Source organism: Rhipicephalus microplus, chromosome 9, assembly GCF_043290135.1.
Source record: "Rhipicephalus microplus isolate Deutch F79 chromosome 9, USDA_Rmic, whole genome shotgun sequence".
Taxonomy (NCBI): Eukaryota; Metazoa; Arthropoda; class Arachnida; order Ixodida; family Ixodidae; genus Rhipicephalus; species Rhipicephalus microplus.
This window is the reverse complement of record NC_134708.1, coordinates 7,248,919-7,275,299: the sequence shown is the minus strand read 5'-3', so window position 1 is coordinate 7,275,299 and position 26,381 is coordinate 7,248,919. Positions and strand designations below refer to the sequence as shown.

General features: G+C 41.0%; 1 protein-coding gene across 1 annotated transcript in view; it reads right to left on the bottom strand.

Moving 5' to 3' along the window:
• LanA (laminin subunit alpha) overlaps positions 1-26,381 on the bottom strand; it is a 128,904-nt gene that overhangs the window by 83,344 nt on the left and 19,179 nt on the right. The window contains exons 4-19 of the mRNA XM_075873036.1: positions 25,280-25,516; positions 20,310-20,480; positions 19,278-19,491; positions 18,328-18,537; positions 17,272-17,450; positions 15,594-15,687; positions 12,714-12,851; positions 11,274-11,411; positions 10,221-10,355; positions 9,062-9,196; positions 7,585-7,749; positions 5,585-5,743; positions 3,530-3,786; positions 2,638-2,761; positions 1,898-2,049; positions 357-584 (exon numbers count right to left, since the gene is read on the bottom strand). Coding sequence (XP_075729151.1) covers positions 357-584; positions 1,898-2,049; positions 2,638-2,761; positions 3,530-3,786; positions 5,585-5,743; positions 7,585-7,749; positions 9,062-9,196; positions 10,221-10,355; positions 11,274-11,411; positions 12,714-12,851; positions 15,594-15,687; positions 17,272-17,450; positions 18,328-18,537; positions 19,278-19,491; positions 20,310-20,480; positions 25,280-25,516 — 2,736 coding nt within the window. The remainder of the gene's footprint in view (positions 1-356; positions 585-1,897; positions 2,050-2,637; positions 2,762-3,529; positions 3,787-5,584; positions 5,744-7,584; positions 7,750-9,061; positions 9,197-10,220; positions 10,356-11,273; positions 11,412-12,713; positions 12,852-15,593; positions 15,688-17,271; positions 17,451-18,327; positions 18,538-19,277; positions 19,492-20,309; positions 20,481-25,279; positions 25,517-26,381) is intronic.

Below are 26,381 nucleotides of genomic sequence, written 5' to 3'. Positions count from 1 at the left end.
TCTATGTTAGTACAAATAAAGCAGACATTGCTGCATTCACAACAGGTGTACTCGTTAAAACATTGGCTACAGTGACACCTCCTCTTAAGATCAAGAATTCTGCATGCTCATGTTAGAGCATTTGTGCTGCCAACCTAGCACTTTCTGACAATTAAAGCAAAAGAAGTGCTCTTGCTCAGGAACTTCCTCTGTTTGTCTACTTCTACCTGTCGAACAAAGAGTTGTCCCAAGTACTCTTGACAAAAGGCACACACTGAGGATTATTCCTCTTGAATGAGGTTCTGATGGGTAATACATGGCACAGGGAACTGTGTAGAGTATGCAGAGAGCAGTCAAAGCAGGGTTCACGAACTCACATCCAAGATGTACTGGTCGTCCAGAAGCCTGACGGGGTTCTGCTGCCCATTGTCCTCGACATAGCCAGCCTGAGCCGCTGAGACAGGCACTGCTCCATCAGGCAGTGCTGGATAGCGCAGCTGGACACATGCCACTTCAGGTGCCTGCCCCTGGAGGCAGGGCTGCTTGACCTTCTCCTGAAGCAGGGTGGCTTCATAGAAGGCTTCCGGTAGCAGCACAATATAGTCCTGTCAAAGAAAATGACATTTATTTAAGTGAAACATGCATGATGTACTGACACACCACTACGTACACCCTATCATCCCGAAAACAGTTAGTGAGTTATTATTGGCAATATGCAGCTGCACCCTCACTTTTATATTTTTCTTTTTTCATGATACAGCTTGCGTGTATTATATTGCATTTCTTGACCACAAACTCTCATTTTCATATATGTTGAAAATATTTGTATAGACATGAGGCATAGTTTAGAAACATGTCAGCAGTAAGCACTGAATAGTGGAATGGCAGGTGACAGACATGGATGACACACCAATGTCTCAAAGGACGAGCTCAACACTACAAGAGAAGCATTCTTATGTCGGTGTGACATTTGCACTCAAGTCCAATTGAGAACTGACCTGGACTGAGTGGATTTTTCGTGATAGCTTCAGAAGTAACATAAAGGCAGTAGTGCCCCACAGACATCTCTAACTGCATACGGCACACACAATCATGGTACACCATCTTTCATGATGTAGTACTGAACAGAGCACCAAAATGGTTCCTCATAAAATTTCACGTATCTGGGAACTGAAAAATTATTTCTTTAAAGCCCCAGGTCTCAAAAAGCTTCGGAATAACAGTTATTTCAAATAAGTACTGCAATACAGCCATCGAACGAGATTATGTAGCATAAGCTGTAAGCTTGCAAAACACGTCAGCGAGAGAGTGGTGAACAATGGAAAACAACCAATGTCATTGGAACTGATGTCTTAGGGTATCACTTTTCGAACTGTTCACTTTGGTAGCAATTCTTGTTCATCAACTCAAGCCTTGGTTTTCCCATAAAGAACACTGCTCTTCATAACGTGCAACTAGCTGAATGCCACACCCTTTTGCCGGTCATTTCCTTTACATCAGACTTTTCTGCAATGTGCAAATTGCTTGAATGTCCTTTAGACATTGTCAATGATGTATGAGCTTTTAGAGCACACAAGCTGGTATTTAAACTTTAAAAAACAACGAGTTCGTGAGAAGGTAATGAGTTCATTTGACCTTAAAGTCAGACTTTATTTTTTTCTGAAACGACATACTCACGGTACAGCACCGCTCTGCTGCAGTGAAACCACACTTCTAAGTGGCTTACATGTGGAACAAAGTACACCTATTCGTTCATAATCAATACTTCTAAATTTTAAGCAGTTTAAATTTGAATAGAAGTGAAACTGAATACGTTAATATTCATTCAAATATTTAAAATGCTCGAATATAAGCACAAGTTCAGTTCTTGGCATGAAACTCGTGCAGCAGAAAACAATCTACAAATGTGTGGGCATACCATAAACACTGGCTTTTGTGCCTTGATGGACAGGGTCCAGCGGCCAGGGTTGAGCACGAACGGCAATGCAGTTACACCATCAGGACCAACAACAGCCTGGAAGCGTGGCTCCCTGCTGGGTGGCAGGATCAGAATCTCACTCTGCTTGGTCTCTGAAAAGGACACACGGGTAAGGTAGGGTGGAGAAATTTGTGCAGACCGACAATGCATAGACTGCTGAATGATAATAAGCATCAAAATGACATAATATTCAACAACAACTCTTCGCTACTATCTCCCCATCTGGTGTTCATCTATATAGACTACTTTACTACATTGCCCAGAATTTCTTTCATCTTTGTGAGCTGAGCTGTTTTCATGCAAGAGGCTTTGCATGATGCGAATGCTAACAGATATTTTGCACTGCTGTATGCAGAGTTTTGATGTGTTTTCAGTGCTTATGTGAAATAGGAAATAAAAGAGCACTCAGACACGAAAAAAAGACACTAAGAAGTTCCAGTATTTTTATTGTCTCCTTTTCTTTTTCCTACCTGCATGCCTTTCTATTTCAGCCTAAGTACCGGAAGCATATCAAAGTTCATTATTCTAACTAGCTTAGCAAGCTACTTCGTGTCTGTGTCAACATAATCGAAGGGCGACTGTGGCCAAATGTCATTTCTTTTATCCTACAAAGTACTTCAGAAACAACATCCCTATTGAGTTGTTGATAATTTACGCATGCCTGTGCAACCTACACTTACCTCCATAAAAGTCAGGAGTGAAGGTGATGTTGGAGTACATGTTGTCACCGTTGAGGCTGACATAACGTGCAATGACCTGATACAGCCCTGGCTTCTGGATGCGCAGATCGAGCAGAATCTCTTTCTGAAAAAGAAAACCATGCAACTGACGACAAGCTCTTGGTGACAAGGTAGGCAACCCTGAGCTGTAACAGTGCGTAACTCTGCACAAGAAAATGTGTTGCATTAAGCCCAGCTGTGCATTCTATTGGCCACTTTGGGAAGTTTTTTTCTATTAGGAAGGCAAGTTTGTTTAAATAGAAAAAAATTAGACATTTTACCGGCAGATGTAAATGGTGTTTTGCACAGTAAATTAACGATTAACAGATCGCATGTACTGCCGTGTTCCAACTAAACAGACCTACAATTTCATTCATGTGACACAGGCCTTCATTCCCCGAATATATTCATTTAGGGTACAGAAGTTGCTCCAAATCAACTAGTGATACTCTCTGCAAGGCAGTGCAACCTGTTAATATTCTAAAAGAAAGCATGGCTAAATTCATGTCGTTTAGCTGCCTTATCAAAGTTACATACCCTAAGTATCAAAAATTCATTCACCATAATATCTCAGCAACATATCCCCGAAAAAATAATACAGTTGTAATTTGCTAAATAATTAGTAGCAAGAGGTGCTAACAAAAAACAATCTTCAGAAACATTTATAAGATATACTGTGCTAGAAAAGTTACACATTAATTGCAAACATGGCCGAGCATAGAAGTGGTAGTTACAATGCATCTTCCAAGATTTCCGTGTCACAAGCTAGGCTATGTTGATTCTACATTCTCATGCTTGCAAACTCTCCTAATCAGGAGAGTTTGCAAAGGAAAACTCAAGGTCAGTCAGTTACCTGGATATTTGAGAATATGGCATAGCCTCGCCATGAAAATCCTGGGAACAGTGCCTCGTCAAAATCAAAGCGGGCATTGACCCCACTCGGTGTGTGACCATCCTCCACCTCGTACTGGTGCTGGTGCAATGTGGGAAAGTAGTGCGCCTGCAGAGGCTCTGAGCAACGACGGCCGGTGATCCGTGGACGGCAAGGGCACTGTCCGTTGCGCTGATCACATGTGCTGCCCACTGAACCACCTACGTCGCAGCCACAGTCTGTAAAGCAGACATATCATCATTAGGTGTATTCCAATACAGCCCGTAGATGGCTAAATAGACAGCTAAGTGGGCAGCAGCCATTTGAAGTCCCATTCCGATTCTCATGCAGCTGGCAAAATAGACAGCTTCGAGAAGATGGCCTTGTAGACAAGAGCAATGCGGACTATTTTGCTGTTCAAACATTATGGCGGCTCAGTGAACTCCTCGGATCTCACCGGAATGGTTGTCTTTCTGCACACAAGCAGAAGCTTTTCCAGACACTCAATGTGAGTAACATTCCAACTTTTAGTAGATTTCAACACGAAATAAGTTATAAAAACTAACAGTTACGTTTGTTCATTTTAGCTTTCTCTTCTCGACGGCAGTTGGAGTCTCATTGTGTAGACACTTCCAGACACGTTCCGTTTCAAGGACATCAGCGTGATGCTGTATTCTAAGCTGTCACCATAGACTGCCCACGATGCTGTCTATAACTAGAACACAGCCACCAAGGCCACTGCACAACTGATTGCCTACACTGGTTTTCTCATAAAAGTATTTTAAACAGTACCACCACCCCTGTGCTTAGCTGAGTGAAAACTCTGTAGTCACATTAAAAACCTCAAACACAATAAAAAATCAGCATTGCTTACCAGAGAAGATACACAAAGCTTTTCATTCCAGCGCGACCAATTCAGTGCAAAAACTCTGAATTAGTTGAGTTAATTGGTTGGCCAAAAATTGCTCTACGTATACTTTGTCCACATAAATGATCCACTAGATCAGATTCAGATACATACAGTATTGCAGTGAAACTCACAGCTTGCAGAAAATACTCTGTGTATGTGGTCTGCAAATATGCCCATCATTTCCACAATATTGCACTAGCTTACAATCAACCAATCAGATCAGTTTAATAAGGTAGTTTGAGGATGGCCCTCTATGCACCCTGTATGCATTCTCCCTCCATTTGCTCAATGTGCCCTTTGTGTAACCCTCTCTACACAAGCAGGATAGCCCTCTCCTAGCAGGAAAGGGTTAGAATGACAAAAGGCTGAGATAGTCAACGCTTGTGGTGTCATAACTTCTTCCCTGTGTCTATGTTTCCATGCTCTGCAGCTTAAACATAAAGCAAAAAGATGTAAATAACCGAGAAAGATGTCTTCCTTCGTACAACAAATACTGGCCACCTAAATTACCTCCCTTTTCTGTAAATGAGTGTGTCGCTACTGACACTGTGCAACGAGAGCTTAGCTGATCCATACGCTACCATAATTTACAGAGCTGATGTAGTTATGACACCCACTATTTGGTGCATAGTGATGAATTTTAATCTTAAATGCAGAAAACTTCAGGGGGTCGAGCCGTCATATGCTGTCACTTGGCATACAATGTCCCATGTGCAGCATACTGAAAGCATGCTCATGCCAAGGAGAAGACTCCATCTTTTTGTTCTTCGAGCACCTTGACGATGATCACTCATCATCAGCAGCAAAAAAACAATCAATACTCTTGGCATAACGAAGGCAAAACTACGCATAAAAATAAAAAAATAGGAAGCAAGTGCAAAAGATAAGCATAAAAATAGAGAAAAAGTAGCAAGAAAAAAACAGCGAAAAATAGATACACAGAAAAAAATAAATAAAAATAAATGGAGAAGAAAATTTAAAAGACGAAATAAAAAGAGCAGAAAAGAAAAAGAAACAAAACTAGCTGCCCCGCTCCGCACTTTCTTTGGGCCTTAATTTTCTCCATTGTTTCGGCTCATTTTCCTAGACCACTTGTAGTTCAGGATGTGCTGTACGTGCTAACCTACCTTGGCATCCCAGCAGGTTGTCCTCCTGCAGCATGAAAGTGCCATCGATGCAAGTGGTGCACTGTCGCTGTCCCACATTGGGCTTGCACAGGCACTGACCGCTCTGTCCGTCACATACTCCGAGGCCACCCACGGTGCCAGGAATGTGACACTCACACTCTGCAACAAAACACTGATGCTCTCCACAGACTCTTTGGCTTCGCACTTTGCAAGAACTCGACTATGACAGGAAACTTTCAAAATGGGCAGAAACTTCGAGAATACCGACTAGTTGTTTAATGTTCTACCATGTAATGCTTCCACAGGCATGACTAAACACAGTGCCCAAAAAGAATAACTTTCCCTCTCAATATTTACTACTCGGGACTTGCCCCATTCAAGTTTCCTCCGTCACCTTGAAAAACAAAAAAAAAACTGCAGTACATCTTTATTTGCCACTGTTGCTTTTTTCAATCAACACTACACTGCCAATAAAGGTACACATTACAGCATTGTATTGACTTGTTATTTTAAGGAAGCCGTAACATATTCCAGTTACCTCAATTTATAGAACCCAGAAGAACTAACATTCTTCACAATTTATTGTTTCAAACACATAAGTTGCAATTAAGCTCTCATCTCGATATGAACATCACTCACCAGTATTATTTTATGCAAGGCAGCCAAAATGTAGATGTTCGTAACTTAATCTGACTATCATGAACATGTAAAATGGCAACAAGTCAGGGCTGTCCAGAATTCACTCATTCCATTTATACTTTTGCCAGTTCATAACAGCTGAAGCGCAAAGAGGTAACAATGAACTAAGGATACAACGAGGACAAGCGCTAACTTCTTGGTGCTTTGCAATAAATCTTAAGTTAGAAGTTAAAGCTAGTCCTTCTCAATAAAATTTTAGTTGGAAGTTAGCGCTTGTTCTCATTGTTTCCTTAGTCCATTGTTACCTTTTTGCACTTCAGCTGTTTAAAACATGGAATACCAACTAGCCCGCTCCCACACCTTGCTTCATGTGGTATCATTGTGATTTAGACTTGTACGCTTAGGAGAGACTTGAACGAATATTATAGCACTTCAAATATTCGAACAAATATTACAGTATTTAAGTTCACTTTGATTCAAATATAAATTATTAGAAATTTCGAAGTGTTCGACATGAACAAATAATTGTATATTAACCCACATGTGACCTTTGTGACGGTGGTTTCACTGCAGTGAAGAAATGTTATACCAAGAAAACACCTTTTTGAGGACAATCTGCATTGCTGTGAAGCTCTACTTCAAGGTTAAATGAGTTAATTATCTTCACATCGATTCATCATTTTATAACCTTAAAAGCTTGTTATATTGGCTTATAAGCTTTAAGTATAGTAAATATTAAAACGTAATGTATTGTACAGGTTATAACTGTGGTTCTGTCCAAAGTCAAATCCTGCTGCTATTTAATGTTGGCTTGCACTTAGTCTGAACCAAAAAGAATGACACTTGCACATATTTTGTTTCAATTTAAAATATACATAGAGATATATTGTGCATATTAGTTGGATCATGAAAAATATGCTCATTTTTTCTTGTCACATGTGATATATATCATTTAAATTCGATTTGAAATTTAATTATTCGACCAAATCACTATTTGCCTAGCATTTAAAATTTACTATTCACACAAGCCTAATGCTTAGTTATGAGCCTAAATCATCATTGGCAGCCAAAACAGAGCATGTGAATTTATTCTTATTAGTAGCATTATTTACAGTGAAAATCAAAATGTATTTCACTAAAGTAAAACAAATGCCCATATGACATGCTCAACTAGCTTTGTGCGTCTGTATTTTGTATGCATATATGAACAATTTATTTGTCCACAGTAGAATGCAAGCCAAAGTGCTATGCTGTCGGCCCTCGCATGACTAATGAAGTGCTGTGACTAATAATCAATGTGACTAATAAACAAAGTATGACTAATATACAAAGAATTAGCAATTAAAAAATAACAAACAAACCTTCACAGCCTTGGGGATTAGCTGGCTTGAGGCTCCAATAGAGTGGGCGGCACTGGTCACAGATTCGACCCGTGACGCGTTCCTTGCATTCGCACAGTTCTCCACTTGTAAGGCTCCCACATCCACCGAATGTAGGCAGAATACCAGCAGGATTGCAGTTGCAGCCTGTGTATATTTTACAATAAAAGTGCAAGTATGTAATGAGTCAAATGAGTTCAGCTGAGCAACACAACATTGGCAATTTTAACCGTAATTATAAACAAGTAGATGACACAACAAACACATCACAGAGAGCTTCTTAATGTGAAATGCTGTCATTAGTGCAAATTATTTTATCAGCATTTCAGGCTTGACAAACTGCCACCTTTCTGTCTATAGAACGTTCATACAACATTTCAGGATGAGTAGCTCACAATCTATGACACTGTAATTCACCCGATGGGAACACTCATCTGTTTATTACAGCAGTAAATCTCGATTTGTGTACTTAATCAATCGAAATAAATTCCGACATATTAAGTACACCTAAAGCAAAAGTTTTGCGAGGCATTGGCTCCACAACAAATGAGAATTTCTACTCTATCACTGTACAGTGCTTCTGATCTATCAGGTAACTGTATAGGTTGTCATGCCAACTACAGGCTGGAGCATTTATTTGGAAGTTTCGTTCCCAGACAAAATGAGAATATAGCTTTCTCGAGCATTTCATGTCCCGCAAACTTTTGCTGCTGGGTGTACATGTCATGATGAGTGTCAATGGTGATGTCATTAGCACTGAAGCAATTTAGCAGCATATCGTGTTGCCAAATTCTCCACTTATGCTCAGCCAACTTTAATTTTCTGCTGCCAACATCTTCATTTATTTGTTGCTCAACATTTGTGGCTCAACGCTGCTACTGATGATTACTTTAAATGTAATGTCATCTACCCTTCAGTAGGATTAGCAGAGAAGCAGTTGAATATAGATATTAATGCTAGAAATCTTTACCTTTACCAATACTTAAAGTAAGTTACGAAAAATAGTATAATTTCATTACTGTTAATACACAATCACATTGATACAGAACAATTAAAAAAAGAGAAGTTAAGAATTTACATATGACAATGAGCAAATAAGCATACGCTTGGTGAGCTTTGCAATGAAATTTATTTGATTCACAAGTGAATTTCCACACAGTGATGCCTATATTATTCAGTGTCAGTATACAAGCCCTTAAGAGCAGTGTGCGCTGGTCCTTTTCTGCACAATTTCCTCAGAATGACTTTTTCACGTCTCTACCACTGACCCCCTTTAAGTTTTTTTTGCTGGATTCTCCACTAGTTGCCACTCATTTGACAATTCGTGCCAATTAGGCCCTGTGGACCAAACTAGCATGAAAGAAGTTATGAAAAAGCATATTAAAGAATAGATGAAATCACCAAATGATGCTAGTCACATTAATTATGCAAGTAAGAAAATACTGTTTAGGACCTATACCTTCACAGAGTGGGTAGTTGTAGAAACCCTTCTTGCAGCTGTTGCATTTGTCTCCGTCAAAGTTCGGCTTGCAGAAGCATATGCCGTCACTACCACAAGAGACACCTACAGCACCGTAGGTGTCGCACTCACACGCTGTATGGAAAGAAAGTACATGTAGCAGTTACACGAACCCGTGGAAGTTACTTGAACATGTGACAGCAACATGCCGTTAACACCACTTAGCACACTTAACAAAAAAAAAAAATCATACAAACAGGAATTTTCATGAATACACCCTATTTGTAGTCAGAAATAAAGGTGTACAACTGTGCCTATGAAAGTTGTCCTATCATACATTTATATTTTATTTTGAGCACTCAGTATATGTCAATCCGATAACTAGCTTTACTGTACAGTGTGGCAAAAAGCGCAGCGTCCAAATGTGCCAGTGTGTCAAGCAACAGAGTGTGTGCACATAGCCACAAATGCACACTGCTGCATGCAGGTCCCTGGCAATGCAGAGGCTCAAGCACAGCCTTAACCTTTCCACATCACAGGCTCCATCCATTCAACTTAGTAATTGTCATTTAGTTCATGTACAGAAACTAGCGTACAGTAAAGAATACATTCAGGTACTCCATCAGAGAATACTGGCACATGGCTGCAATGCCTTTTTGCTGCATGTTTCAGACATGTAATCTTGAGCAAGCAGCGCCACGAACTTGACATATAAACTAAAAGGCTATAAAAGTAACAGAAAATTAGAAAGTGAGATCGTGACAATCTTTATCACATGTTACATCAAAAAATTATCAGACGCTTTGACTGAAAAAAAATATAATGTGCTGTGATTTATGTAAGAATTCTGTTAATTATCATACGGATTGTTGCAAGCACTAATCAACAATATTGCAGAAAAAAAGGCTGACCAAATTACAAAAATATTCCGAATTGATGCTCCTCTATGGCCAAACCTCGTCAAAGAAAGGCGCACCTGACATAAAAGTGGCTTCGTTATATACTAAAATTTGTTATTAATGTACATTCATTACATGCATTTATGGCAAGAATATTCTTTAATAACTCTAGTATCCAATAATTTGTCATATCAGTGCTCATTACAACAAGGCTTCCTGAAGGTATTTGAAATGAACACACTCATTAGATGCAGACTTACGGTGGCATTCTGGGTAAGAAAAGTATCCAGGTGCACATTGGTCACACTGAAGTCCGGTGAAACTAGCCAGGCAGGGGCATTTCCCGGAGGCATCACAGACTTCACTGAGGGAGCCCTTAGGATCACATTGACAAGCTGGAGAAAAATACAGAGAGAGGTGATAAATAAAGAGAGAAGGCTTTGCAAACAGCAATAAAGATAAGTGATTTACACAAAGAACATTCACTACATGTACACTGAAACCTCATTGTAACGAAGTTGCATCCTACTTGAAAATTAGTTAGTTATATCTCAAAGTTCATTATACTAAAGGTATATTTCTAACACTATATTTGTTGTAAGAGCTATCTTCATTTATTTCATCATAACCGATATTTTGTTATACATGGTTACAGCATCAAGGTTTGAGAATAATCATATTTGACTACAAGTCCATTATTTACAAGGTCTGCAAATACTACTGGTCAAAATTTATGTTTGTCGGATTCACCTTCCCTTTCACATTCCTTTTTTTATTAGGTGAATTATAAGAATATTGCTATTCTCAAAACTTCTTTGCAAAACTTGTCACTGACACAATTTTATACACTGCAATCTCAGTACAATTCTACTTAATACGTTTTTAGCCTATTATGTTTTTTTTTCTTTAACCCTGGCCAATGTTTCTTGATGCTAATGCATTTTTATGTGGTTTGTACGATCACATTTATGCTCAAAACTGGATAATATGACCACGGAGGAGGGTATATCATGTGTGATATATCTAGACATTTATCTTCTAGTATACTACCGTTCTTTTTTTTTTTACTTTAGGAAGAATTTACCCCTAGGCATAGAAAAGAAGTAAGTGCAGCACAAGTTTACTAACTCAATGGTTGCTAAATAGAAGTGAACTGCTTACAGAGCATGCATGTTTTACTCTTGTTTTTAATCTCTTTGGTTAATGGAACTTTTGCATAACACATTTTATCTTGCGGTTCTCGTGAAAAACATATCAAGGGGATTCCACTGCCTCTCGGCGCCCCTGGAGTCAAGTGCTCAAGGGCAACTCACGTATGCAGTTGGGGAAGCCATAGTAACCAGGTGCGCACTGGTCGCAACGTGCACCTCCGTATTCAGGCTTGCACAGGCACTGGCCAGTCTGGTTGCTGCAGACCTCAGCCAATGTTCCCGTCGTGTCACAGGCACACACTGCATCGGCAGTCATTATTATGGCATAGTTAACAATCATACAGCGGTCATAAATATTGTAAAAATCATTAAGTAAATGACATTTTCTTTCTCTATATGCTTGAATATATATAGTATTATAGGTAATCAAAACATTAGCTCACAAGTTGCGTGAGAAAAAATGAGAAATGGAGAAGAGCGAGGGTAGGGGCCAGGTGCTTGTACATCGCGTAAACATTTGCACGCTATGATTCTAAAAATCTTGTTGTTTTCTCCTTCAATTTTTATAAATTGTAGTGCACAAAAGCTTACACTAAGAAATGAAGCATATAAAAACTACCACTTATAATTTCGCTGTGTGATATTTGCTATATTTTCTTGCGTATAGCCCACATTATCAAGAGCAATTTGCAGAAAATTTTCTATAACTGACCCACTTGTACTGCTGTAAAGCTAGCTTTTTTGCATACCTGAAAAGCACCACCATGAAGCCACCTTTGTAAACCGTACTGCATTTTTTGTTTTGACTTTCTATAAATTAAAAAAAAATTGTGGGCATATGCGAGAAAACATGGGTATATGCAATTCTTTTCTATTTTTTACTACAAAATACACCATGCACATCCTGTATAGTTTCAAAAAATGAAAGTGTGGGCAATAAAAATAAAAGAATAAAAATCAGTGTATTATTTCAGCAATGTAACACAACAAAGCTTTTGAGGCATTTGATAACAAAACAGTCTTGCTATTCCTTAAAAAAAGAAAGCAAGCAAGAAATGTGGTTGAGCAGCGTATATGTGTTGATAGAAGCAAATATTTTGTACAGCTAGCTGATACTAATATCCTTTACGGTAGATGTAAACTATAACAGACACTTTTCAGTTTAAATTGTTATTTTTCTGCCTGATAAAGTTTTATTGTAGCAATGTTCCAGGATACCATAGGCGAAAATAAAAAGCTTTGTGCAGAAAAAATGCACCATCTTATAATCTTAATCTTGCTTTCGATGCTTGTAAAGGTGCGGCATGCATTAGTGACGATGAACAACATATCGTGATGCAGTCAAGGACTTCACAGAGAATTAACCAACTTTTTGAGTGATGTATTGGTCAGCTAGTACTAACATGGAGCTACATCTTTGCCTTCTCTGTCATGCAATGCTTGTGTCCTTCCATGCAAACAAAAACATAGTGTCACAAAGCAAGATATGCGTGCTACCTACACTGGGAGACCCACAAATTTCAGCCCAAGTTCAATGTGCATTAAGAATACGGTTATGCCACATCTAGCATAAATTTAAAGAACTGTGCACAAGGCTCTCACATTTGCAAGCTGGGTAGTCGTAGAATCCCACTTGGCACTCCAAGCATTGACGACCTCCATAACTGTTCCGGCACTGACACTGCCCTGTACTGTCATTGCAGGTTCTTCCCAAGGCAGCCGTTGGGTCGCAGTCACAGGCTACGTGTAGATGAGTAAGAACGTAAGTGTACCATAGCATGTTCAATGTGCATAAAATAACAATAAACATTGCAGAATAACTAAAGATACTACACCATTTTTAAACAGCGCAAAAGACAGAACACACAGAAGAAGACTTGATAACAAGAGCGCTGAATGACAACTGAGTGCTTTATTCAAGCAAAACAGAAAAATAAAGAGAAGAAGGAAGAACAAAGCATGCACACGCAACATATGCATATGAGAAAAAGACTACAGTCTTGTAACATTATTACGTCTTATCCAAGTAAGTCAATTCACAATCAAGCATCGAAATGAACTCAAACCAACTAGCCCAACTCTTCTTTTTGCTACATCTACTATCACCGTCAAATGAAAGCCGAACAGCGGAGCGCGTGCCACAAGCATTAGAAACAGCATAGTGCGTGCCGTCCAGTCATCAGTGCAGACAGGTCCACCATCCGGTTCAATGGCACAGCGCCACCCCAGTGAAGTGTGATTTTTTTTTCCCCCTGTTTTCCAACTCGGATTCTTGAAAGGAAAAAAAAATAAAACGAAATCGAAAATTCTTCAACATTTATGCATTTGATTGCCAAACCTGTGCATCGCAGTATATCGCTCACAGCCGCTGCGGTTATTGGCCTGGGCATGCTGATGACTTGTGGTTGGTTCAGTTGCGATGGTCCGCTTCAGCATTGTGGCACGGTAAGCGTCTGATCGTTGACGTGTTGACAGACAGGTGTAAGTTGTTTTTGATCTCTCGAGCCTGATAAATTGTGCCTTTTTTTCTCTATTACTGCTTGTTTCAAAAGCAGGTCCTTTGTACTGTTAGTCACTTGCTGCCTGTGTCCACGAGGAAGGTGGCAGAGGCGTCCTTCTTCCCGGATTACCTGGCAAATTTTATTAACGATACAGAAAGGGTGATTCATAATTGCGGCAATTTGACGCTGGCTCATGTCGTGCCAGTAAAAAAAAGAATGTGTTTCTCTTCGAAGAAAACACTCGGCATTTTTATGTTAAATTAACCGTTCTGGTTGAATTCCCAAAAACAAAACAAACTCTGCAGGTAAAGCAAGAGCAGTGCTGCTGAACAAGAAAAGATGATAACTTAAAATCAACCACAGAGCGATAAGATTTATCTTTTCTTTTTATCTGCCCCTGACGCTGACTGCAATCAGAGCTGGAGTAAAAGCGATACGATGAAAAGCTATCGCTATCACCATATGAAAACTGGAACAGAAGTGAGAATAAGGTACTATAGGAAGATTGCGCAGTGCTGCCACACCGGATGTGCTCGCCTGTCAGTGGTGATGACAGGACGGCGTGCACTGTAATGTTAAAAGTGCTGGTGGCACACACTCTGCTGTTCGGCTTTCATTTTATGCTGATCAGTGATGAAAGTAGCTCGTGGTGAACACACATTCTCAAAGCCATCTCTTTCACATGTAACCATATGTCACGAAATTTCACTTACCGTAATTACTCGAATCTAACGCGTACCTTTTTTCCGGTTAAGCGAGTTCATAAATCGCATGCGCGTTAAAATCGAGTGCAAAAAAAAAATGAATACGGTCATTCTATTGCCATCGGCATTTCCAAAATGGCCGCCCACTACGTGCTTCGGCATGACACGTCGGCCATTTCTGCCTATGTCTTTCCCGTGTGCGGCACTTCGTACGTGTGCTGAGGAGTTCGTCATTTTGTAGTTCATTAGCATCGATGGCATGGAAGGGCTGACTCCAGAAACTCAACGAAAGCACCACGATGCCGCTTTTAAAAGAAAAGTCATCGCATGTGCCAAAACAGACGGAAATCGGGCCGCATCGCGGTCGTTCGAAGTTCCCGAAACGTGCGTGTGGGACTGGCGGAAACAAAAGCAGAAGATTGTCAAAGATTCTTGCAAAGGCTTCAGTGGACCACAGCAGGGTCGGTTTCCGCAAATTGAAGAGCTGCTCGCCGAGTATGTGAGTGGCACAGCGGCCCGTGATGACAGAACTGCTCTAAGTGCGGGCTATGCAGTTAGCTTTAGAAAAAGGGCTAACGCGAAGCCAGTTCAAAGCGAGCAGGTGCTGGCTAACTAACTTAATGTAGAAGAAAGGCTTCTCCCTCCGAAAGGGAACGGACATGCGCCAAAACTTGCCGCAGGAGTAGGAAGAAAAGCGTCACAGTTTTCAGAGGTTCGTCCTAAACTTGCGGCACAACAACGGCTACCTGCTTGGGCAAATCAGGAATGCCGATCAGACGCCTCTTTACTTCGACATGCCTGGCACCACAACCGTCGAGAAGAAGGGGGCGAAGCAAGTTCGCATGCTGACATCGGGCCACGGTAAAACAAGAGTGACGGCAATGCTCCGTTGCACGTCCGATAGGCACAAGCTTCCCCCGTACCTCATATTTAAACGGAAGACGCTCCCGAAAGGAGTTGTTTTCCTGAGTAACGGGCCAACGAAAGAATGGGTGCGCATTGCAATTGATGTCTTATTTTTTTTTTCGTCGTGAAAACCGAGTGCGCGTTACAATCGAGGGTGCGGTAGAATCGAGTAAATACGGTAATCCAAGGGTCTTAGAAAGCAGCTGCCACATATGTCCCATCATAATGGCGGCTATCTGACACTGGCTCAAGTCATGCCAGTGAAAAGAAATTATGCATGTCTCTCTTCGAAGGAAACACTCGGCATTATCATGAAGAATGAAGTATGTGTACTTTACAGCGTTATTAAGAAGCCTATATATTCAACTCACGCTGGCAGTTTGGAAAACCATAGTAGCCGGGAGCACAGCGGTCACAGTTTTTTCCCTCGTAGTAAGGGCGGCATGGACACTGGCCTCCATTCACCTGAGAAAAAAAAAACATTTCATAAAGTGAAAGAAGGCAAGCTTAATGAGCCAAAGCTTTCCAACTTGATTACTTAAATATGATAGAGCATATGAATACTTGTTATGCTCATGTATGTTGGTTGATTCATTTCTTTTCAAAAATAGAAATTCTGACTGCAAAAGACATTTCTGTGACAGCATCGTTTTTTTTAAACAGTCGAAAAATACTGACAGATAATTCAATTTTAATTAATGGAAGCTCTAGGATACTGAAACAATGTAATATTGAAAATGGTGCTGTTTAATGATTCTTAGGAGCAATATGGAGAGGATAAAAATGCCCTTTAAGGTCTAAATTCGCAAACCAACCTTTTTAAGTTTCTGTACAATATGCATCTGTTTTGAGAGCACAAAAACAGTAACTAAAAATCACTACAAGACTGATTTATGAATACCAGCCTACGTTACCTATCTTGCCTTATCTTGCTCCTCTTTTATTAGTTTTGAGGGTTTCAAAACTGATAAGGAAAATGCAAGATAAGGATAAGGTTGGTTTGAGAACATGGGCCTATGTGAGCTATGCATGTGATGCAGTCAGTGTCAGTAGCAACATGAGAAAATCATGCACGAAGGACATGTTCAACTTCACTACCCCAGAATACCAAAACTAAAGATAATCTTAACTGTAGGCACTGAAATGTAGGCCCGTACAATTCACCTGCACTATCTGAAACAGTTCATGAGGTGCTCTACCATGCCATTGATTTGATAGATGTAGCAATGCAGTTCTCAAAGCCATGCCATTGATTTCAAGAGCCACAACAGAGGTGCAGGGCTGTTTCACAATATGTATTCCCCTCCACGCCTTCTCTGCTGTCAAACCTGTTCAGTGCACACACATGGGAGCAAGAAAGCAGCATATGAGTGAGAAAGATAAAGTAAAGACAGGTAGGTTAACCTGAGGCTAGCCTGTTCTTGAGAATCAGCATAGCAAATGGATGTGGGTGCCGTTCGAACACCACTGATGTATGTGTGCAGGATCTGCACAACACGGAACATGTTTACATCTCAGAAACCAACTCTACTTGAAGTTCATGACCTCTCAAGTTTACACAAATGCAGCTTGTAAAGTGGACAGAATACAATGCCTGAGCTATGCCAGCACTTCACCATTTTAGCAGCGAAGCTGTACTCAGTCGAGGCTCTAATGCTCGAGGGTCGTCATAGATCGGAAACGGACAAGTGTCACTACTCAAGGCTTCCACCACTCACCAATATTTCTCCCGCTACTTCTCCTATCTCATTCCACCATTTCATTCAGTTTTATTCCCACTTTATTCAACTTAATTAATTCAAATCCCACTACATTAAACACTAAAATAATGGGTAAAGGCTTCTTTTAAGCCAGCAGCTTCAATGTGTCATCAGTATGTGCTATGCGCAACTGGTCTTTCATTTCTAATGTTGCACTGTGCCTGCACCACTGAGCTCGAGCCACACAACTTACAAACTTGCCAGATCCTATAGTAAACCGGTTCAAAGTGGTAAAGGTGAATGAAACCGACCTTGTATGAATGCCTCTAGTGCCACCATTCCCACTGACCTGGCAGACACGACCTTGAGTGCCCTCTGCGTGACAGTCACAAGGGCGGCAGGACGGGTAGCCATAGTAGCCGACATTGCACTGGTCGCAGTTTGGTGGCAAAAATTCTGGCCGACATTCACATTGGCCTGACCCTTCTGAGCAGTTACCCGAGGAATATGTCAGGTCACACTGGCATGCTGCATAGCACAGAAAACACATATACTATACATTAGAGCATATACCGCGCCAAATTTTTCACAATGCTGTTCAGCGTCACAGGTCTCTTACATTAAGTTCATCAACCTACCGCTCAATAACACAAGCTATGTAATATTACAGTGCTTCTTTACTGCATACATGCAGAGAATACACATGTCCTCAATACATCTGTTTGTCAGGTACAGTAGCAGAAAAATTATTCAGATATATCTTACAAATGCTTCTTATTCAACACACGGAAACTACATCAGCGAGGCCACTGGGGGCATGCTGCTAATAAGATCAGACTACTGCACCACAAAGCAACGGCACTCCAGCTAAATCTCAAAACCGCATGAGTTTTGATATCTATTGTTATTTCCGCAGACACCATTGTTATAAGCCATAATTATAAATCACATGTAACATCACTACTATTCAAGCCTTTAGGGTCCTATTAGGTGAATTTTTAAAGTCATGCACCACCATCAAATCCCAAGCAAGCAGTCCTAATTGAGCAAGCGCCCCCCTCCCCTTGGAAGATTTTGAATATGTGAGCCCTTTTCCCCTGCAACCATTTTCACTGTTTTATTCACAGTTTTTTATTCTCCTATAGGTGGACAAATGAAAGCAGTGAATACATGTGCCTTTAATGATGCATTTAATTAGAAGCACAGGCATGAATTCTTTATTTTCAGCAGCTCTTAGACTGCCATCTTCAATTTTGATTCATCACTGAGCAAGGACCCCCCCTCCGAATCCTGTCAAATTGTGCTTCATCGCAGGGTGGGTACTTCCTCGGGATTTTAGGATATAAGACCATGCATATATGGTGATGCTGAGTAGTTTACTATGTGCAGACAGCGCATCACATACGTTGGCAGACGTTGGTGTCGTTCCAGGGCTTGTTGTAGGGACGATAAAAGCCAGGCTTGCATTTGTTGCAGTTTATGCCTTCAGTGTTGTGCTGGCAGTTGCGACAGACCCCGCCTCCATCGTAAATGCCATGAATGTTCAAACTGAGCTGCTGCTCATCCACTTTCTCATCATAGTAGCAGTCGTTAGTGTGTCCAAAGCAGTTGCAGGCTGCATATCAGCAAAAAGAGCTTGGTTTACTCCCTAAATCAAATAACTGCAAGGAGAATGAGTGTTAAGCCAGAACTGCCAGAAATTTTCACAAAAATGTTTCACTTCCTGGATCATAGCTTGCAGGCCTTAGATGCCTGTTAGTGTGACAAGAAATTTCTGCCAACTATCTTTTACCTGGTAAGAAAAAGTCACAGCCTGGCGAAAATTCGTTGCCATTGGCAGCATGCCATAATACCAGAGATTCAGGCAAAATGGGATTAATTTTGACACCATGTAACTGTATTTTAAGGTTACATTACAAATGATGCCTCATAAAAACATCTTTTCTACACAAAAACAAAAAAGTAACAAAAGAAGTATAAGAAAACATTCTTTATAAACATTTTATCACTGGTAATACTTAACATTTTACAAAAGATACTTTTAATAAGAAAATACAACATTAATTGAGGCTGGCTGTAGCGTCACTAGATATCAAGCTGTCACCAGGTTCTGTGAATGTACAAATTTACGCAAGGTTGCGCAAAATGATTGCTATAGCGCAAGCTCAGGACAAGGACAAAAGTTGCACGAAGAAGAGTGCTCATTTCTGTGCGTCTTCTGCACTTCTCCTAAGGTCGCACTAGAGCAATCATTATGACACACCAACTAGCCCAAGTCGCACTTTTTTAAGCTACATTTCTGTTCGCACAAAACTCCAAAAAGTTTCCTCATGACTAAGAAAACTGTGCACATACGTTCGCAGACATTGGGGTTGTCAATGCTGGCTCTCTGCCACTTTTTCTGCGTGAATCCAGGGCAGCACTGCTCGCACTGGTGTCCACAAGTGTGGTGCTGGCACCGGCAGCTGAGCTTGTACGCGTTCACCGGGTCGGTGATGTCGCACGTGTCAGCGTGTCCATTGCACACACACCGACCACCAATTTCGATATCCTTGATACTGTAGAAGTACTGTGACAGACCAGCATCAATAGAATAAGGTTACTCTAACAAAAAATAAGCAGCGATAGAGTGAGCTGGTGTAATCAGAGAAGCCAGTGAGATAGAGTGGCAAGTAAAGTGCAACAGCCACAGGGCTGTAACTGAAGAAAAGTTGAGGGGGTTCTGACATCCCTTGAAACTTTTTCACCCTTTTAACTTTTAGGGTAATGCTAAAGTACCTATTTACATGCCAGTTACCAAAGTTAGCCATTCCATCCACAAACACCTACCGAAAAAAATTCTTGGCCATGGCTCTGATCAGTAACACTATAACTCTGAAATTCTTACGTAGGAAAAAACAACACTGCATTGTGCACGTTAGATTCCTTTCTTATGTGTGCAGTGCTCATAATCATCTACTGACATGTTGCTTGCAGCAGCTATCCTTGTCTGCCTCATCTTTATGTTGATCTTCATTTATTCTAATTTGTTACAATAATAATAGCTTTCAACATAATATACAGCTTAAATAGCATATTACTAATATAGTCAAACCTTGTTACAGTTGAGCCCTTTATAAGAGGCATGCTCTGAGCGGCAATTCCTGCCTTTTGTATGAGGTGTCTCTTATAAGAAGGGTAACTTATATACCTTTTTTCATCAACCCATCAATTCATATTTACTGTAGGCACACCGGTGTCTCTTATACCCATTTGTCTCTTATAAAGGGGTTTCACTGTATAACAAAGAAACATGTGATGCAAAAAGAAAATTGCTATGCCCAAAAATTTGTCATAACTTGTAACACTGTATCAAAAGTAAGACTGAATATTTTCAATGCTACACACCCTCCTGGTGACTGTGGGGTCCTGACGTTCGACTGACATCAGATGACCGAGAAGTGTCTTTGTTCTCAAAAGGCGCATTCGTATGTTGGTTGCTTTAGTCCATTCTTGCAGCACAGGAGAATATGTGAAGTTATCTGCACTTGGACGACCATTCAGCAAGGAGATGGCCATCTGCATGAGTGGCATCGTAATGAGAGAATCCGATAAGCTGTAAACATCGCATATAAACAATGGCTATAAAATGCATATCTTACATTATTTTATTGTTATTATTTTTCCTGCTATAAGTCTAATTGCACTTACAATATTACTAGCTTTAAAGATTAAGGCAGAAATAACTGGATAATCATGCAATGAAGTTAGCAGAAGGTAGGAGAAGAGTACATGTTGGCACCAAGCTGTGCCCCTGCGAGATCTGCGAAGCATAGCACAATGTTCTGACACCACCATCTCCTCCTCATTAAAAACCATGCCAGAAAAGGAGTGCACATCTCCTTTTCTAGCCAGTATGGTTGGAGCGGCTGAGCTGCCAAATAAAACGAGCCAGTACACTCTACAGCCAGGAGGAAAAGGTCAACCATTCTGCCACCATAAAGCTCTCAATGCCACTAAACCACCGGCAATCTCTCCTTTTATTGGCACATAACCAGATTAATAATTAATTTAAAAATACGATTGGCAAATTGGGGTGTGCACCAAATGAAAACTGACATGCATTAATAAAATTTATGTTGGGCCAGTTGATGGCTAGTTGGTGCATGTTACAAGAAAACTAGACGACGCAAACCACCTGGGAAGAATAGGCAAAAGAAAAAAGCAAAGTCGCAATCAACTTTAGCATTTTAAAACCACCACAATATATCCACCATGTCACACATGTGTAATAACACCCTATTACATCACATTACACAATCGGACATTCTGAATTCGGTTTTTTTTTTAGAGGTTACTGCATACATACTAACTAGCCCAAGCTTCCACTCTTGTAGGTTTCTGAACTAGCACGTGCTTTGAGAGTGTTCGATTGTGATGTAATAGTGTGTAATTGCACATGTGTGGCATGGTGTATATATTGCGGTGGTTTTTGCAAGAATATACCGTAATTATTCGAATCTAACACGCACCTTTTTTCCGGTTAAGCGAGTTCGTAAATCGCATGCACGTTAGAATCGAGTACGAAAAAAAATGAATACGGTCAATCTATTGCCATCGGCATTTCCAAAATGGCCGCCCCCTAGTGCATTGGCATGGCCATAGAGTTTCCCAAAATTAACTAGAGGGCACTCTGGCGCTGCGATCATACAGCGACCATGAGAATGATGGGTAGTACACACATTTGCCTAGTCTTCGTACTTGTGGGCGGCGAATCGTACTTGCGGCTTCGTTTATTGCTGTGTTTCAGTTTTTTTTTGAATGATTTATTGCTGTGTTTCAGTTTTCTTTTGAAAGAAAGAACAAACCCTTTTAAACTTACTGACTTGATTCGAAATGGTAAGCCTAAAATAATAAGGTTGTGAAGTGAAAACGGTGAACATTTGCTAATTTATGTTTTCGTGAAAAAAACAGCTCCAAGCCACACAAACACACACGGAGCCAGAAGCAGGCAAGAAGTATGAAAATTAGACAAATGTGTGTACTACCCATCATTCCCATGCTCGCTGAAGCACCATGTGTTGCAGCTCTTATAGACACTAGCACCAGAGTTCCCTCTAGTATATATTGAGAAACTCTATGGGCATAGCGCGTCGGCCATTTCTGCCTATGTGTTTCCCATGTGCGGCACTTCGTACGTGTGCTGAGGAGTTCGTCATATTGTAGTGCATTAGCATCGACGGCATGGAAGGGTCGACTCCAAAAACTTGAGTGCACCACGATGCCGCTTTTAAAAGAAAAGTCATCGCGTGTGCAGAAACGAACAGAAATCGGGCCGCATCGCGGTCGTTCGGAGTTCCCGAAGCGTGTGTACGGGACTGCCGGAAACAAAAACAGAAGATTGTCGACAGCAAAGCTTCACGCAAAGGCTTCAGTGTACCACAGCAGGGTCGGTTTCTGCAAATTGAAGAGCTGCTCGGCGAGTATGTGCTTGAGCAGCGAGCAGCCTACGACAGAACTGCTCCAAGGGCGGCTATGCAGTTAGCCTTAGAAAAAGGTCTAATGCAGCGCCAGTTTAAAGCAAGCAGGTGCTGGCTAACTAACATTATGAAGAGGAAAGTCTTTTCCCTCCGAAGGTGAACAGGCATATGTGAAAAGTTTCTGGAGGAGTACGATGGAAAGCCTCACAGTTTTCAGAGGTTTGTCCTAAACTTGCGGCACAACAGCGGCTACCTGCTTGGGCAAATCGGGAATGCCGTTCAGACGCCTCTTTACTTCGACATGCCTGGCACCAAAACCGTCGAGAAGAAGGGGGCGAAGCAAGTTCGCGTGCTGACATCAGTCCACGGTAAAACTACAGTAACGGCAATGCTCTGTTACACGTCAGATGGGTACAAGCTTCCCCCGTACCTCATATTTAAATGGAAAACGCTCCCAAAAGGAGTCGTTTTTTCGAGTGGTGTGATCGTGCGGGCCCACGAGAAAAATGGGTGCGCGTCGCAATCGATGTCTTACTTTTTGTTTTCGTCGTGGAACCCAGGTGCGCGTTACAATCGAGGGCGCGGTAGAATCGAGTAAATATGGTAGTTAGTTGCGAGTTGACAATCCTTCCTTTCTCCTATTCTTCCCCTGTGGTTTGTGTCGCGTCTACACTCTGTTTCACCACTTTGGTTCAGCAATACCAAAGCTACGAGATGTAAAAAAGCCACACACTTGCGCAGCAAAACATAGTCCCAGATATAAATACCCCTACCCTTGCTTCTCGACTGCTGCTTGTGCTGATGACGACCGTGCCACTACTCACTTAATCTTTTCTCTTCTTTCCACTTTTCTCCTTTTTCCCTTCCCCGTAGGCACTGCGCCGTACCCCGACCAGGTTGCAGAAATTAGGTGCCTTTTCTCATCTTCTAACCACTGCCACCACCACCAGATATAAAAGTGCCTTAAAACTGACCCTTTTGACTAAAATTGGCATTTGTTTGGTGTGTGTTATACCACATCGATATGTGATATGTTTATTCTTCACATTTAGTTCGTACAGATGAAATTATTTTTGTCACCGCCTGTAACTGTGTTTACAAATCAACGTGGCAGCACCCATGCAGTAGCGACCGCCTGCTTCAATCCAAACTTGCTTTTGCTACACGCCCACAGCCCTGACAGCAACAAATGAGCGTTGAAATCCACCATCAATTTGGGTCATCTTACTCTGAGGATAAAACATCAGGTACGTTTTGTCGTTATTAGTGAGATATGCCGCTTGCTTAGCCGCACCTACTAAGACTAATGCGCCGAGGCAGTGCTTGGGCTGCGCCGCCAGACAAGAACGCTGCATCTCCAATGGACATGCAACATGGCACAGCGTTTCGTGCGCGTCAGATCCTCCTTTGATTGAAACGAAAAAAAAGGGGGAAATAAGTATTGCAGCTAGAGACACGAACGAACACCTCGACAGAGAAGCAGTTGTACGAGAGCCAGGAAAAGCGTCGGAGAGAAACAACTGCAAAGTTATCCGCTGGTATGAGCATCTACTGATCTTCAGCAGAGCAAGAAATTCACGCTTAAAGTTTCTGGTGTGAGAGCTTGTGTCGCAGTTTAACTGCATTTCTAAGTTAATAAACTAGCCTTATCTGCAATTAGTGTGTTTAAACAATTCAGCGAGCCGGCGCCGCAAAGATGGTGAGCAGACGACATGGCACGGATGAATACATGTAGAGGGCTAATCTCCTAATTATTATTGGCTGAGGGGCCCTGTAGCCTCCACTGTGCTGAAGGGAACTTCTGAAACAGAGTATAGTTTTCTTGTAACTGGCATGCATTGTTTTTATTTGCAATGTCATAAACAGTTTTGAATGATTGCCAGCAATGTTTCTTGAGTCAGCACGTGATCAGACTTCTGCTCATTATTATATGACATGTGCAGGCATGTGTAATTAAGGGATAAAAGGCATTGTGTCCCGTAAAAGCTGGTGATGCCTTCCTAATCTTAGCATACTTTTTCGCGTAACACCACTATGCTGCCTTGAAAGTGGCTTAAGCTTTTTGCACACGACAGGTACATGTTGGACTGGCCGTGCCGTGCGTGTTTGTTTTTGTTTGTTTCTTCCTCAGCCAATACTAGATTGTTAGAGCACATATTTTCGAGCACATATTTTCTGGCATAGACAAGAAAAAAGTGTGAATTGACCAAAATAATACAAGTTAATGCAATAGAGTAGTCTGAATTAAGCCATCTTAAAATACATTGGCAACATGCTGGGCCATTCAAAAGTGAGATTTGTTTAAATTGTCAGTATGAGTCATTGAGAGGCTATTGTACTCGGTTCTGAACAAAAGATGAAGTTTTTGTGGAAATACATGAGTGAAACACTTGCAACACAGCAGATATCATTAGAGGCTTTGCTACAGAACGTAAATTACAAAAGAGTCTGAAAAGGCTGAGTATTTTGCTTTCTAGTAATAACATTTTTAAATAGTGTATGTATCTTGAAACCAGAGTTATTCAATCATAACAGTTGGGAAACTGTGTTACGAAACCTGGACATGCAGTTCACCGGATTTTTCGGGAGTTAGCAGACTATCGCGCCATCTGAAAGCGGCAACACAAAACACAAATAATGTGTTTAATAGTAGATGTGCTGATCAAAAGGTGGCAGGACAATCTGCTCACTCCCGACATCTGTGTCAATTACGTGTCTGGATTTCAATACATGAAGCCTGTGCGGGGTTTTGTGACTCATATAATTGAATAACTCTGCTTGAAACTACATGAAGAGAAAGTCACATTACATGTTTACAACATGAAGTTGAAGATACGTCTAATAACTGGCTCCCTTTTGTGACCAAGGCAAAATAGCAGCAATGTCAAAAATACTCGCCTCTCCACCTTCAAGGGGCACCACCTTCGAAAACTTTGTCTCACAAATGATAGAATCATCACGTTTGATGGAGTCCTCCACATCTTGTCCAAAGATGACCCTGCAGTCATCAATGCTGTCGGCAAAGTACTGCCAGGCCTTGTAGGTCTTGCCATTGTCAGTTGACCGCTCCAGAACCCATACACCTGGCCGAGGAGAGTTGGCCATCTTGATGAAGACATAGGCCACGTGGAATTCCTGGATGCAACCAAATATTATACTCGTTGCGCCCTGGATCAAGTGCGTCTGTCGTAATGTACTCCCATACTGAAAACATCAGGTAGCTTAAAAGGAAAGGCCAGTATAAGAGAAGTTTTTCTTTAGAGAAATTGAAAGTGAATCCACAAACGTTCCATTAAGTATAGGCATCCTCCTAAATAACATGAAATTTAGTTTTTATAATACTGAAGACAAAAATGCACTAGTACCTATTTCACTGCTGCTACATGTACTGGCACGTGCTCAACCAGTTCCCAAAGGTTGTGGTTGGATAACTATAAGGTGCTTTCAGAAAGCTCAGAGCTACGTGAGCGAACTCATGACAGTCAGAATGGTAAGTCGAATTCGATCCACCAATATTAGCTCACATCGTTTCCTCCACGTAACTGATATATCACTTAACTGGCACACGAACAGGTCAATACGAAAAAAGGTGGAAAAGAAACTTTCTTGGCCGATACTCTTAAACACACAATAGTATGAATGAAAAGAAAACCGTCACCATAGCTAAATAGGTAAAGGATCGAGGACAATAATCGAAGGTTGCTGGTTTAGTCCCTGCTGGTAGCAAGTTGTATTTTCTTCCACTTTACTTTCTTTACATTCATACAAAAATTACTGCAACACAGTTAAAATATCACAATTAATGTCCCTATACCTTTATTGGCTTCATTAGATGTTGGTTTTCAATATGCTGTATCAACAAAGAAACAAGCCATAAAATATTCTTTTTTTTTGTAAAAACAAAGGAAACAAAACATATCAGCACTGGTGGGTCTTGCTGTGATGTTTGTGTTCCTTAGTTTTTGTGTCACTTTATTGGCAATTATGGCGCATTACTGAC